This window comes from Canis lupus, chromosome 30, assembly GCF_003254725.2.
Source record: "Canis lupus dingo isolate Sandy chromosome 30, ASM325472v2, whole genome shotgun sequence".
Lineage (NCBI taxonomy): Eukaryota > Metazoa > Chordata > Mammalia > Carnivora > Canidae > Canis > Canis lupus.
Genome location: NC_064272.1, coordinates 10104264 through 10118877, shown reverse-complemented (window position 1 = coordinate 10118877; position 14614 = coordinate 10104264). Strand labels below are relative to the sequence as shown.

The 14614-nt window shown below is 36.0% G+C and overlaps 1 protein-coding gene across 7 annotated transcripts in view; it reads left to right on the top strand.

Annotated features, from left to right (window-relative positions):
* UBR1 (ubiquitin protein ligase E3 component n-recognin 1) overlaps nt 1-14614 on the top strand; it is a 139496-nt gene that overhangs the window by 54194 nt on the left and 70688 nt on the right. For all 7 annotated transcript variants that reach the window (XR_007407376.1, XM_035709130.2, XM_025473034.3 and 4 more), the window contains 6 exons: nt 207-295; nt 1784-1882; nt 3284-3441; nt 8313-8412; nt 8947-9075; nt 12329-12509. Coding sequence is in view for 6 of the 7 variants with exons in the window: in XM_035709130.2 (XP_035565023.1) it covers nt 207-295; nt 1784-1882; nt 3284-3441; nt 8313-8412; nt 8947-9075; nt 12329-12509 (756 nt within the window). In the remaining variant the exon portion in view is untranslated. The remainder of the gene's footprint in view (nt 1-206; nt 296-1783; nt 1883-3283; nt 3442-8312; nt 8413-8946; nt 9076-12328; nt 12510-14614) is intronic.

The following is a 14614-nucleotide window of genomic DNA, read 5'->3' as shown; positions in this document are numbered from 1 at the left end:
GTGGAGGGGCAGAATGAGGGAAAAGGAATATATGTTTGTATTTTAAATTCTAGCTATTATTAATATGAAAAATGCTACTCATATTTGAGTCCTTGAGGTCTATTAGTATGTGAAATATTTTTATAATATTCTGCTGCTTCTAATAGCTGGAATGTTTTTTTTTGCCTTGGTGATACTCTTCCACTTCCCCCAAAAATGATCTGTAGGTGCCCGTAAGATCCTTCACGAATTGATCTTCAGCAGTTTTTTTATGGAGATGGAATACAAAAAATTCTTTGCTATGGAATTTGTGAAGGTAATTGCTCTTTATAAATAGATATCAATAATAGAAAAAGAAAACCATTTGGAAATGAAGCTGTAGAAACAGAGCAGATAATTATGAATCAAGAATATCATTTTGTGATTTATTTCTTTGTCACAAGTCCATTTCTTTTCACATTTGGGAGTATGGAAGCAGTAGTATCAGAGAGGAGACAGGTGGCAAATGACCTATTATCTGCCTGGACAGAGCAGTAGGAGGTTATCACATTCACACATGCATCAATCCTTCCTAATAGTTTGTCTGCTTTATAACAAGTAAAATTATAACAAGTAGAAGTGGCTAGTTGAAAGGCATAGCATGGGAAAGGAACAGATAAACATCCAAAGGGAGACAGGAATTAGACAAGCAAGAGTTATACTTAACTGAGGCTAAAACATAAAGATAAAATTTACAGCTTTTTAATACTGTTTTACTGATCTATTATCTATAGCCCTTACATTATTTTATATATATTTTATATATTTATATATTTATATTTTATATAAATGTATGTTTATATATTTATATTTTATATTTATATATAAATATATAAATATTTTTTATATATAAAACAATGTATATGTGTGTATATATGTAGATATATATAGATATATGTAGATATATATATATTGATGGGGAGGGATCTATCTCTGAAATTAGTTTGCAAAGTAATACATTATAGGGACTGTTTTTTTTTTTAACCATGGTTACTTCTCTGTAGGAATTTTAGTGGATAAAATTAAATATGTAGGCCAAGGATCTGACATTATATGTGATACATGATTGGATGTATTCATAATTTTTGTTTCCCACTGTATCAGGGTTGATTTTCAGCTGGTACGCACCAGTATTGTTAAGTTATTTACAGCCAGCATCCATTCTGTTTAAGGTTGGATTGAATCTGATTATTTGGTTTTCTGAGTCATATCAGTTTTTAAATACTTTGAATATTGCTTTTGCTCTATACAGTTGTGATAGAATCTGCTAAAGATTGTCCCAGATTCTGTTTGAGAAAGGATATATAGCACCATCACAGGTGTCTGATTTTTACCTGTGTGTGTGTGTGTGTGTGTGTGTGTGTGTGTGTGTGGGCATGCGTGCGTGCTTTTTTTTGTTGTTCTTTTTTTTTTTGTAGTTCTCACTTAAACTCTACTAGATTGGGTAGCTGAATTCATATTTGATCTTTAGTTTGTTATTCTCTAATATATTTTTGTTCACCATATTGTCTTCCATTAAAAAATAGGGATTATAGGGGCACCTGGCTGGTTCAGTCAATAGAGCAGGCAACTGTTGATTTCAAGGTTTTAAGTTCAAGCCCCCATTGGGTGTAGAGATATAATACTTTAAAAAGAAAGAAAAGAAAGAATTATAATACTTTTCATCATATGCATAGAAACAGGTAAGCAGCAGCTATTAAAATTGGGATTTTAAAAGTTTTTGGTAATTTATAATTGAGTCTCCACTCTCTAATGTATCTTTCAGTATTATAAACAGCTGCAGAAAGAATATATCAGTGATGATCATGACAGAAGTATCTCAGTAACTGCACTCTCAGTTCAAATGTTTACTGTTCCTACTCTGGTATGTATAAATCATTTCTTTGCAACTTTTCCAAGTAAAATCTATTTTGCTTTTTAAGAACTTTGCTTAGGGGCAGCCCGGGTGGCTCAGCGGTTTAGTGTCACCTTCAGCCCAGGGCCTGATCCTGGAGACCTAGGATCGAGTTCCATATCAGGATCCCTGCATGGAGCCTGCTTCTCCCTCTGCCTGTGTCTCTGCCTCTCTTTCTCTGTGTGTGTGTGTCTCATGAATGAATAAATAAATAAATAAATAAATAAATAAATAAATAAATAAAATCTTTACAAAAAAGAAAGAACTTTGCTTAGTATTGAATCAAATTAAAACAATTTCAGAGTACTAAATTGGGCTAATTTCATTTGGAAAATTGAATTAATACCTCAGTGATATCTGCATGTGAATTATACTTTACTGGGACCCAAGGACAAGATAGCTTGTGGAGTGGGAGTGATGGCACAACCATTGTCCAGTAGTCCTGATCCCTGCAGGTGAAGTCCAGAACTGGTTTCTCAGATTCTAGGCTAACTTGAGAGCTGTACCTTTTCAATACCCAGACTATTTTTTGCTATTCTTTTATTCTATAGTTATTGTGTAGGGGCAGGGGTATAGATTAAGATAAAACAAGGCAGGAGGAGAGAGTACTGTCAAGCATTTGCATGAAATAGATGCTGATATGGTGTTATATAGGCCTGGAAGGAGAGTGGAGAATTCTGCTTTTTTTCTTTTCTTTTTATTATTATTTTTTTAATTTTACTTATTTATTCATGAGAGACACGGAGAGAGAGGCAGAGACACAGGCAGAAGTAGAAGCAGGCCTCCTGCAAGGAGTCCACTGTGGGACTTGATCCCTTAACTCATGATCCTGGAGTTCATGCCTCAAGCCGATCCCGGGATCATGCCTCAAGGTGAAGGCAGACATTCAACGACTGAAGCCACCTAGGCGTCCCTGCTTTTTTTCTTTGTACTACTTCTTTTCCTGTTTTTTTTTGTGGATAGTTTGGTTAACTATTCTTACATTCTCATTTCAAAGGCCAGAGAAAAGGATGGAGAGAATGGGTTAGGAGTGACAGGGAGGTACCAGAAAAGATAGTAATATGGTAGAAGTCCTGAAGTATATCTGTTTTTGTTCTACTTTGCTCATCATGTGATTACTGATGGTAAACATTCATGTAGATAACCTGTGTGATGGGCTTGCCATGTCCAGACAGATGTTAACTGAGGGGTAGGAAATTTTGACTTTCAGAAAATAACTTCTCAGAAATTGCTGTTCTGTGAGACTAAGAGCTATGATGCTCAGCAAACATTTATTAAAAATAATTCACTGATTAATCAAATGAATACAGAAATTAAGTCCATACTATTATGAGTTCATAATAAAGATAATATTCTTGAAATATCCTATAGGCTCGACATCTTATTGAAGAGCAGAATGTTATCTCTGTCATTACTGAAACCCTACTAGAAGTTTTGCCTGAATACTTGGACAGGAACAATAAATTCAACTTTCAAGGTTATAGCCAGGACAAATTGGGAAGAGTATATGCAGTAATATGTGATCTAAAGTAAGTTGTTCAAGTCAAAAGGTAAGGGTTCTTGTTAATCACAGTATGCTTATGTATTCCATTTTATTAAAAAATTTCTGATCCTTTTGGTTTTTTAGGATTCTTATTATGATAGCAAGTACAAAGAACTTTTATTGTTTCGTGTCAATAAATGTTTTCAGTAAGGGCTTCTTAAGATTTAAAGCCAGGTGAACAAAGAAGGTACTGAGGAGGGGCCTGTTAAAGGAACTTCATGGTCTCTTGGGGTCACTACATGAATCTCCATAACTGCCATGCATTCCGCTCACTTTCCCTCATGCACTTTAGTTCTGTCCCTTTATGTAGCCTATTTATACATAGTTTCAGATAATCTTGGGAGTTTCTTTTTTAACTCCCTTTTTCTTTCTTTTCTTTTTTAAATATTTTATTTATTCATGAGAGACACAGAAAGAAGGCAGAAACATAGGCAGAAGGAAAAGCCGGCTCCCTGCGGTGAGCCTGATATGGGACTCGATCCCAAGACCTAAGATCACGACCTGAGCAAAAGGCAGATGCTCAACTACTGAGCCACCCAGGTGCCCCTAACTCCCTTTTTCATACATACAACCAAGTTATTGATACTCTTTGGGGGTTTCTTAAGTTTTTTTTGCTGAAGAGGATAGAATTCCCTTTTATTTATTTTTTTTTAAAATGAATTTATTTTTTATTGGTGTTCAATTTGCCAACATATAGAATAACACCCAGTGCTCATCTCATCAAGTGACCCACTCAGTGCCCGTAACCCAGTCACCCCAACCCCCACCCACCTCCCCTTCCACCACCCCTAGTTCGTTTCCCAGAGTTAGGAGTCTCTCATGTTCTGTCTCCCTTTCTGATATTTCCCACTCATTTTTTCTCCTTTCCCCTTTATTCCCTTTCACTATTCTTTTATATTCCCCAAATGAATGAGACCATAAAATGTTTGTCCTTCTCCGACTGACTTACTTCACTCAGCATAATGCCCTCCAGTTCTGTCCATGTCGAAGCAAATGGTGGGTATTTGTCATTTCTAATGGCTGAGTAATATTCCATTGTATACATAAACCACGTCTTCTTTATCCATTCATCTTTTGATGGACACCGAGGCTCCTTCCACAGTTTGGCTATTGTGGCCATTGCTGCTCTAAACATCGGGGTGCAGGTGTCCCAGCATTTCATTGCATCAGTATCTTTGGGGTAAATCCCCAGCAGTGCAATTGCTGGGTCATAGGGCAGATCTATTTTTAACTCTTTGAGGAACCTCCACACAGTTTTCCAGAGTGGCTGCACCAGTTCTCATTCCCACCAACAGTGCAGGAGGGTTCCCCTTTCTCCACATCCTCTCCAACATTTGTTTTTTCCTGCCTTGTTAATTTTCCCCATTCTCACTGGTGTGAGGTGGTATCTCATTGTGGTTTTGATTTGTATTTCCCTGATGGCAAGTGATGCAGAGCATTTCCTCATGTGCTTGTTGGCCATGTCTGTGTCTTCCTCTGTGAGATTTCTGTTCATGTCTTTTGCCCATTTCATGATTGGATTGTTTCTTTGCTGTTGAGTTTAATAAGTTCTTTATAGATCTTGGAAACTAGCCCTTTATCTGATACGTCATTTGCAAATATCTTCTCCCATTCTGTAGGTTGTCTTTTAGTTTTGTTGACTGTATCTTTTGCTGTGCAAAAGCTTCTTATCTTGATGAAGTCCCAATAGTTCATTTTTGCTTTTGTTTCTCTTGCCTTCATGGATGTATCTTGCAAGAAGCTACTTGTGGCCAAGTTCAAAAAGGGTATTGCCTGTGTTCTCCTCTAGGATTTTGATAGAATCTTGTCTCACATTTAGATCTTTCATCCATTTTGAGTTTATCTTTGTGTATGGTGCAAGAGAGTGGTCTAGTTTCATTGTTCTGCATGTGGATGTCCAATTTTCCCAGCACGATTTATTGGAGAGACTGTCTTTTTTCCAGCAGATAGTCTTTCCTCCTTTGTCAAATATTAGTTGACCATAAAGTTCAGGGTCCATTTCTGGATTCTCTATTCTGTTCCATTGGTCTATGTGTCTGTTTTTGTGCCAGTACCACACTGTCTTGATGACCACAGCTTTGTAGTACAACCTGAAATCTGGCATTGTGATGCCCCCAGCTATGGTTTTCTTTTTTAATATTCCCCTGGCTATTTGGGGTCTTTTCTGATTCCACACAAATCTTAAGATGATTTGTTCCAACTCTCTAAAGAAAGTCCATGGTATTTTGATAGGGATTGCATTAAACGTGTAAATTGCCCTGGGTAACATTGACATTTTCACAGTATTAATTCTTCCAATCCATGAGCATGGAATATTTTTCTGTCTCTTTGTGTCTTCCTCAATTTCTTTCAGAAGTGTTCTGTGGTTTTAGGGTATAGACCTCTTTGGTTAGGTTTATTCCTAGGTATCTTATGCTTTTGGGTGCAATTGTAAATGGGATTGACTCCTTAATTTCTCTTTCTTCAGTCTCATTGTTAGTGTATAGAAATGCCACTGACTTCTGGGCATTGATTTTGTATCCTGCCTCACTGCCAAATTACTGTATGAGTTCTAGCAATCTTGGGGTGGAGTCTTTGGGGTTTTTTATGTAGAGTATCATGTCATCTGCGAAGAGGGAGAGTTCGACTTCTTCTTTGCCAATTTGAATGCCTTTTATGTCTTTTTGTTGTCTGATTGCTGAGGCTAGGACTTCTAGTACTATGTTGAATAGCAGTGGTGAGAGTGGACATCCCTGTCTTGTTCCTGATCTTAGGGGAAAGGCTCCCAGTGCTTCCCCATTGAGAATGATATTTGCTGTGGGCTTTTCGTAGATGGCTTTTAAGATGTTGAGGAATGTTCCTTCTATCCCTACACTCTGAAGAGTTTTGATCAGGAATGGATGCTGTATTTTGTCAAATGCTTTCTCTGCATCTATTGAGAAGATCATATGGTTCTTGTTTTTTCTCTTGCTAATATGATGAATCACATTGATTGTTTTACGAGTGTTGAACCAGCCTTGCATCCGGGGATAAATCCTACTTAGTCATGGTGAATAATCTTCTTAATGTATTGTTGTATCCTATTGGCTAGTGTCTTGTTGAGAATTTAGAGTTTACTTTTAAACTAAAGTTGGATTTACATGATAGATCACTTTTGGGATCATTGGACTTAAAAGGAAATAAGTTTCCATATACTTTAGAGTTGATGAATATTATAAGGGTTGTGATACATCAAGTATTCATTAAATCATAAGCTTCTAAAAATTAATTTCCTTTAAGAATGTATTAAAACAAAATACATTTCATTTAGTTTTCTATTTAAAAGAAAGACCTCCAAGGTGTATAGGATTATTTCTAGTCCCAAGAGGAAAAATATTATTCTAATTTTGTCTACTTCTTTTAGTGACTATTTAGGGCATAGAGAGAGAGGTGGAAACAGGCTTCTAAACCAACATAGAAATTGTTTGGTCTGCTTAAAAATACATTTGACAGGGGCACCTGGATGGCTTAGTCAGTTAAATGACTGATTCTTGGTTTCGGCCCAAGTCCTGATCTCAGGTTCTTGATATCAAGCCTTAAATCAGGCTCTGAGTTCAGAGGGGAACCTGATTTTTCTCTTTCTTCCTCTGCCCCTCCCTGTGTGCTCATCCTCTTCTCCTCCCTCTCTCTCTCTCAAATAAATAAATAAATCTTTCTAAAAATACATTTGACAGATTTCCGGAATTATGCTTTGGATCCTTGATATTACTAAGGAAAAAGTTTCCATACCTTTTCAAATTCCTCACTTTCTAAATATGATTATAAATCTTTAGCTAAAGTTCAGCAGATTATTAATGTTATCACAACTTCAGTACAAAGATGGTAGATGAATTCAGTAATGAATCACCATTTAGCCAGTGTGCTTCACAAATTCTGCGTGAATTACATGTATACCAAACAAATAAGCAAAATGCACAAAAAATGCCAAATGGCTGTACTTAAAGTTATCAGTGTTAAATCAGTGTATTCATTATTCCTTGATCTGCTGTATCAGAAAATTCTCTTTACCGTGGTCCTCATTACTGAGAAATATTCTTGTAGCTGACTTATTTTTTTTATCCAGGGAAGTGGTGTATAATCACCTCATTTTTTAAATCACATTTTATTTTGTTTTATGGATTTCTGACTATAGTTATTCTCTACAATGAATAATTTGGAGTCAGCACATCCCTACATAACTTAACCGTATGTTAAAACTTTAGAACTGCTGATTTGGAAGTTAACTTTAAAGTTTTCCCAAATCTTTAAAAAAAAGGGGTGGGGGGTGCCTGGATGACTCAGTTGGTTAAGCATCTGCCTTCGGTTCAGGTCATGATCCCAGGATCCTGGGATCAAGTCCCACGTTGGGTTCCCTGCTCAGCAGGGAGTCTGCTTCTCCCTCTCCCTCTGTGTGTATGCTCTCTCTCTCAAATATCTATCTATATATTTGTCTATCTTAAAAAAAAAAAAGTTTTCCCACTCCTGTGATGGTTGTTATAACTTCTCTCCTACATCCTTACTAAATAGAGAAATATCTAATGAAAGGAGAAGCGGAAATTAACGTTATTTTGAGCACCTAGAAAATCTCTATCGTGGTTTCCAACTGATAGGCTCGGTTGCTTTTAGGTTGACTTAAGCAAGCCAACTTCTGAGTGGAGAAGTTAGGCTTAGCTTTGACAATCACCTCTCATAGAGCTTCACATTTTGTTGGTATGATTCTAGCTCTGCCCAGTGCTTCTAATTATTTTAAGAAGTTAGAATCCATAATGTTGATGAATCAACATTGTCTATAGCCCCAAGGACTTTAAAATTATCTCAGAATGGGAAAGTGAATTATTTCTTTGTCTTTTGAAATGATAGGTATATCCTAATCAGCAAGCCCACAGTATGGACAGAAAGATTAAGAATGCAATTCCTTGAAGGTTTTCGATCTTTTTTGAAGATTCTTACCTGTATGCAGGTATGTATATCAGTAAAATTAATTTATTCTTAAAAATTTAGCCCCAGTCTTTCTTTCCTTTAAGCAAGTTGTGGTTGTTATTTGAGAAAGACTATATCTAGCAAAATAGAAATAAAATTTAAACACTGCCTCACTGATCCTGTGATAATAGATCTTTAATAGGTATAATTCTATATACTTTAATTAAGTACTGCTGTTACTCTTTAGTGTTTAATGCTTACTATGTGATATGGTAATAACCACTTTACATGCATTATTTCTGCTGAGCATTATAGCAATATGAGGTGGTTACTATTATTATTTTCATTTTCCATATAAGTGAATTAAAGTCTAGGAATACTTGGACCAGGGTCCTGTGCAGTTAGAAAGTGACAGATCTGGGATTTGAACCCATGCATTCTGACCTTGTATAATAGCCATGTTTAAAAAGCTGTGCATATCTGAATATAGATCCTGACAATTTTATGTTTTGAGAATAGAAGAGCAAAGAAAGAGGGCTTACTATATATATATATCTCCTAATCACTCATATAGGGAATGGAAGAAATCAGAAGACAGGTTGGGCAACACATAGAAGTGGATCCTGACTGGGAGGCTGCCATTGCTATACAGATGCAATTAAAGAATATCTTACTCATGTTCCAAGAGTGGTGTGCTTGTGATGTAAGTAAAATTTGTTAGTAGGATGAGTGCCTTTTTATGTGCTCTAATGGTTATCAGTAGTAAAGTTTTATGTAGCAACTTGATGTAAAATGTAATAACATTACATTGTTATTAATTAAGTAGTGTATTTGAATTTGTCTTATTAAATTTAGAAGGAAAATCCTGTGTTTTGTGGGTTATTAAAGATTTTATTTAGAGAGAAAGAAAGAGCATGAGTGAAGGGGGAGCAGAGAGAGAAGAGAGAATCTGAGGCCAACCTGCTGAGCATGTAGCCCAACAAAGGTCTGGATCTCAGGACCCTGTGATCACTGCCTGAGTGAAAAATCAGGAGTTGGACATCCAGCTGACTGAGCTACCCAGGCACCCAGAAAATCCAGTTTTTTATACTTAATTAAAAATGTGCTCCATGGTAGTTTCATTTACCTCTGGGAACAGGGGGATTTAAAAAATACAACAAAACACATTTATATATGTATATATGCATTTATTTTCTTGGACATAAATATTAATAATATGAAAATTAGTTCCACATAGACTTTATTTTTTTAAGATTTTATTTATTTATTTATGAGAAAGAGAGAGGCAGAGACACAGGCAGAGGGAGAAGCAGGCTCCATGCAGGGAGCCCGACATGGGACTTGATCTTGGGTCTCCAGGATCATGCCCTGGGCTGAAGGCAGCACTAAACCACTGGGCCACCAGGGCTACCCCCACATAGACTTTAAAATATTTCAATAATAGAGAAGGATTGATATTTATTCAATCAAGAGCTTTATTATAGATGTTAAACCATTAAGAAAATTAATTTCAAAATACAGAACTACTCTATTTTTTCAATTCAGTAATTTTAGACCATAACCCTCTTGAAATATACAGTCCTTATCCGAGATTACCTTTTGGGAAGGATGACCTCATTTATTTCTGTTTTGAGAAAATTGACATTATCTGAATCAAATTGTTTTATTTTTTCTAGTTTCTCTGTACCTCTTATGACACAGTCTATTCACTAAGTTTCTCTGTGTCTTCACAATTGGTCTCTTTCTTTTCATCTCTTTCTGAAACTAAGGTCTCTACCTAAGCTCTTGGTCCTGAGCTACATTAATTCTTTCTGGACTTGGCTTCCTCACTTGTCACCTCCTACTCTTTCATTCATCTGCCTGTACGCACACAGGACTCTCCTATCCTTCAAGTCAAGAAGAATAGGCACCTGGGTGGCTCAGTTGGTTAGGCGTGATCCTGGGGTCCTACCTTTGGCTAGGTCATGATTCCGGGGTCCTGGGATCAAGCCTCACATCAGGCCTGCCTCTCCCTCTCCCTCTGCCTCTCCCCTTGCTTGTGCTTTCTCATACTCTCTCTCTGTTAAATCAATAAGTAAAATGTCAAAACAAAAATCAACAAGAATAAAAACCCTTTGTCTCTGCTACCTCTGTGAAGTCTCTTTTTGTTCTTTTCTTCTGCTTCACCACCAGCAATTGGTCACAGGTTCAGAGTGGCAGTCATACAGACATGATAGAACTTAATCTAGCACTATAGCTTTGTAGAACAATAAGAACAGGAAATATTGTCCAGCAGCTAGTCATATCATATATTTTTTGGCAACCCTTGCCTTTATGGAAAGCATGCATAATTATTCGAGATGAGGTCAAAATATGTGTTGTTCATCTTGACATTTACCAAACTTTCTGAAATCACCTACATTTGCTGTCATTACTCTAGCTTCTGAAACTTCTTTTTAGGGCCTGCCTTTTGCCCTTACCAATTGGTTGAAATTGCTTTTTGAAAAATTTCAAAGGATCTATGTAGTAACCAAATTCAGCCCCGTCTGTCTTTTCTAAGTCCCCATATTCCTTAAAATGTCTGTAGCATTGTATTCTGTTGAGTAGTTTTTGAAACTTTCTTTCCCTCTGATTTTTGCAAACCTACATTTTTCTAGTACTTCTGTTATTGATTAAACATTTCATTCAGTAATTCCTTTTTTATCCCCCTCTTCTTTCTGCCTACTAAATGTGACATTCCTAATATTCTTACAGGTCTTTCATTTCTGCCACCTCATTTAAAACTGCAGAGATGACTCTCCCAAGCTATACATTTCTGTTTATGTGCTAGATAATCTTGCTTGAATCTTATATTTCAAATTCAGGATATAGTAAACTGGTTTGTCATCATTTCTTTCTACTAATCTTGCATTTTCCACTCTCAACTTCCCTTGTTCTGTTAATGACACTGTGATTCATACATTTATCCACACAGAAAATCCCAGAGCCACTGCATTCTTTGTGTTAGATGTTAACAGATTTTCCAAAGGAAAAAAGTTCTGTGTTCACATAAGATTGAGAAATGCTAAGTTGAACAAGATTAAGCAGGATTTTTTTTTTAATGCCACTGAAATTTTCAAACCCTTTAAATAATCAGTGTGCTAATTTCTAAGTGGAATATTTTCAAAATTTATTTGATCATTGAATTCCTTTTTCAGGATAAAATCAGTGTGAGAAACAATTGTTAAAAAGTGAGTTTTGACTCTTCTCTCCCTGGCATACTACCCCAGTTTGAGTTTTCTTTATCCTAAATTTATTTTATAATTCTAACTTATTTCCTATGAGTTTTTTGCTATTTTGCCCTGACTGCCCCCACCCTAGTTAAAACCTTATTACCTTAGACTTAGATTTCATGGTAATCTTTCTCTTGGTTCCCTAACCTTACCCTCTCTAATCTATCATCTTCAGTGAACTCATTAATTCTTCTTGGAGCAGACACAATCAGTGTATTCACATACTGATGCCAAGACATATTTCCAGCTTAATTGCTTATTAACTTCATCCATAAATCCTTTGATTTATCTAGTTTTATTCCTTTACACTGCCTGAACAGGAGTTGTACTTGCCTTATTTCTCCACTTATATCTCTGCTTACAATGCCTGTTATCTCATCTTTTCTCCATAGTTAAATTCTGCGTATTCTTTTAGACCCCAATCAAAACTGCTTTCACAAAGTATGTCTTCCCAGTTGTTTGCAATTCTTTTTCCTCCCTCTTAGAGTACCATTTACAGGGTACTTAAAATGTTATACTTTGCTAGCATGTTTGTGGGTGTGGGTATGTGTATCTGTCTTACATTTCCATCTAGGTTGCAGATCCTGTGGAGGTAACCCTGCTAAACAAAGAACAATTTTGCACGTATATTTACTAAATATTTATTGAATGGTGTGATAAAGTAGATAATTTGTTAATCTATTTGCATTTTTATTTTTCTTTTAGAAAGAACTCTTACTGGTGGCTTATAAAGAATGTCACAAAGCTGTGATGAGGTGCAGTACAAGTTTTATGTCTAGTAGTAAGACAGTGGTACAATTGTGTGGTCATACTCTAGAAACTAAGTCCTACAAAGTATCTGAAGATCTTGTAAGCATACATCTACCACTCTCTAGGACTCTTGCTGGTGAGTGTTTGTGTTTTGTATGTTTTTATTAGCTTTGTTTTTTAGATATTCAGAATGGTGGAATTATTTCTGTTTTTCTTCTGTGCTTAGTATGCACACACATACTCAAATCAGATACTGTAGGTAAAGCTGTCACTGTCCTTCAAAGAACATCTATCTAAGGATGTTGTTTACCTGGACCTTTTTTCAGCTGGGTCAACTAATGGATCCTTCTAATACATACTTAAGGACTAACTTGGTAGCTCATCTCCACTCAGATTTAAATATAGTAAAATCTTGTTGCTGGTTTTGTTTTTGTATTTGTTTCAAATTTTTATTTAAATTCTATTTGGGTTTGGTTTTTTTTTTTTTAAGATTTTATTTATTTTTTCATGATAGATACAGATAGAGAGGGAGAGACATAGGTAGACAGAGAAGCAGACTCCCTGTGGGAGGCCTGATGTGGGACTTGATACCAGGACCTTGGGATTATGACCTGAGCTGAAGGCAGATGCTCAACCACTGAGCCATCCAGATGTCCCAGGGTTTTGGGTTTCGTTTGTTTGTTTGTTTGTTTGTTTTGAAGTATAGTTAACACACTCTGTTACTGGTTTTTAACACTCTTCTTTGCCTGATTACACTCAGTATGTTGTGTGTCATTGTTCCTTTCACCACTAAAACAAAGAAATCAAAGATTTTTCTTTAAAGATTCTTCAATTTGCATTTCCATACAAGAGATTGGCCCTGTTAGATTTTTTTTAACTTTATGTGAGTGTATTTATTTATTTATTTATTTTAAACAATATTGATAGCAGCTTTCCGATTTAGTTAAGAAGTAAGGAAGCTCTACTCCCAATATGGGGCTTGAGCTCATGATTCTGAGATCAAGAGTCACATGCTCAGTGGCTCAGTCAGTTAAGCGTCTGACTCTTGATTTCAGTTCAGGTCATGATCTCAGAGTCTTAGGATTAAGCCCTGTGTTGGGCTCCATGCTCAGCAGGGAGTCTGCTTGAGATTCTCTCTCACTCTGTTCCTCCTGACCTGCCCTTCCCCCCTCACTCTTAAACACTCACTCTTTATATATAATAAAGAAATAAAATCTTAAAAAAATAAAGGAGTTGCATGGTCTACTGACTAAGCCAGCCAGATACTCCTATGTTTATATTTTTAATTGTGGTAGAATATACATATAAAATTTATCATTTTAACGATTTTAAGATGTATACTTCAGTGGCATTAAATACATTCACATTGTTGTACAATCATCACCACCATCCATCTCTAGAATTTTTTTCATCTTCCCCTACTGAAATTCTGTATTTGTTCAGCATAACTCCTCAATCCCCATTCCCTGCAGCCTCTGGCAATCACCATTCTACTTTCCAGTTCTATGACTTGACTACTTTAGGTACCACATGTAATTGAAACCATATACATATCCTTTATAATAGACTTATTTCACTTACCATGGTGTTCTTAGTTTATCCATGTTATAGCATGTATCAGAATTTCCTTCCTTTATACCACCTTTTGCTTATGCATTCATCCATAAGCTTGGGTTATGGATGCTTGGGTTGCTTCCACCTTTTGGCTGTTGTAATAATGTTGCTGTGAATATGAATGTACAAATATCTGTTTGAGTCCTTGTTTTCAATTCTTTGGGATATGTACCGTAAGTGGAATTGCTAGCTCATAAAGTAATTCTACTTTTTAATTTTTTGAGGATCTTCTGTACTCTTTTTTTGTAGCACCTGCACCATTTTACATTCCCACCAGCAATATACAGGGATTCCATTTTCTCCACATCATCACCAACACTTCTTACTTTGTTTTGTTTTTTTTTTTTTTTAATAACCATCCTAATGAGTACAGTGGTAGCCCATTGTGGTTTTGATGTGCATTTCCCCAATGATTAGTGATTATTGAGCATCTTTTCCTGTGCTTGTTGGCCATGTTCATTCAAGTCTTTTGTATATTTTTTAATCAAATTTTTTGTTGTTGAGTTTTTGTTTTCTGTATTTTCTTGATATTAACTGGATATCAGATATATGATGTGCAAATATTTTCTCCCATTCTGTGTGTTGCCTTTCTACTCTGTTTATAGTGTCCTTTGAGATTATTGCCAA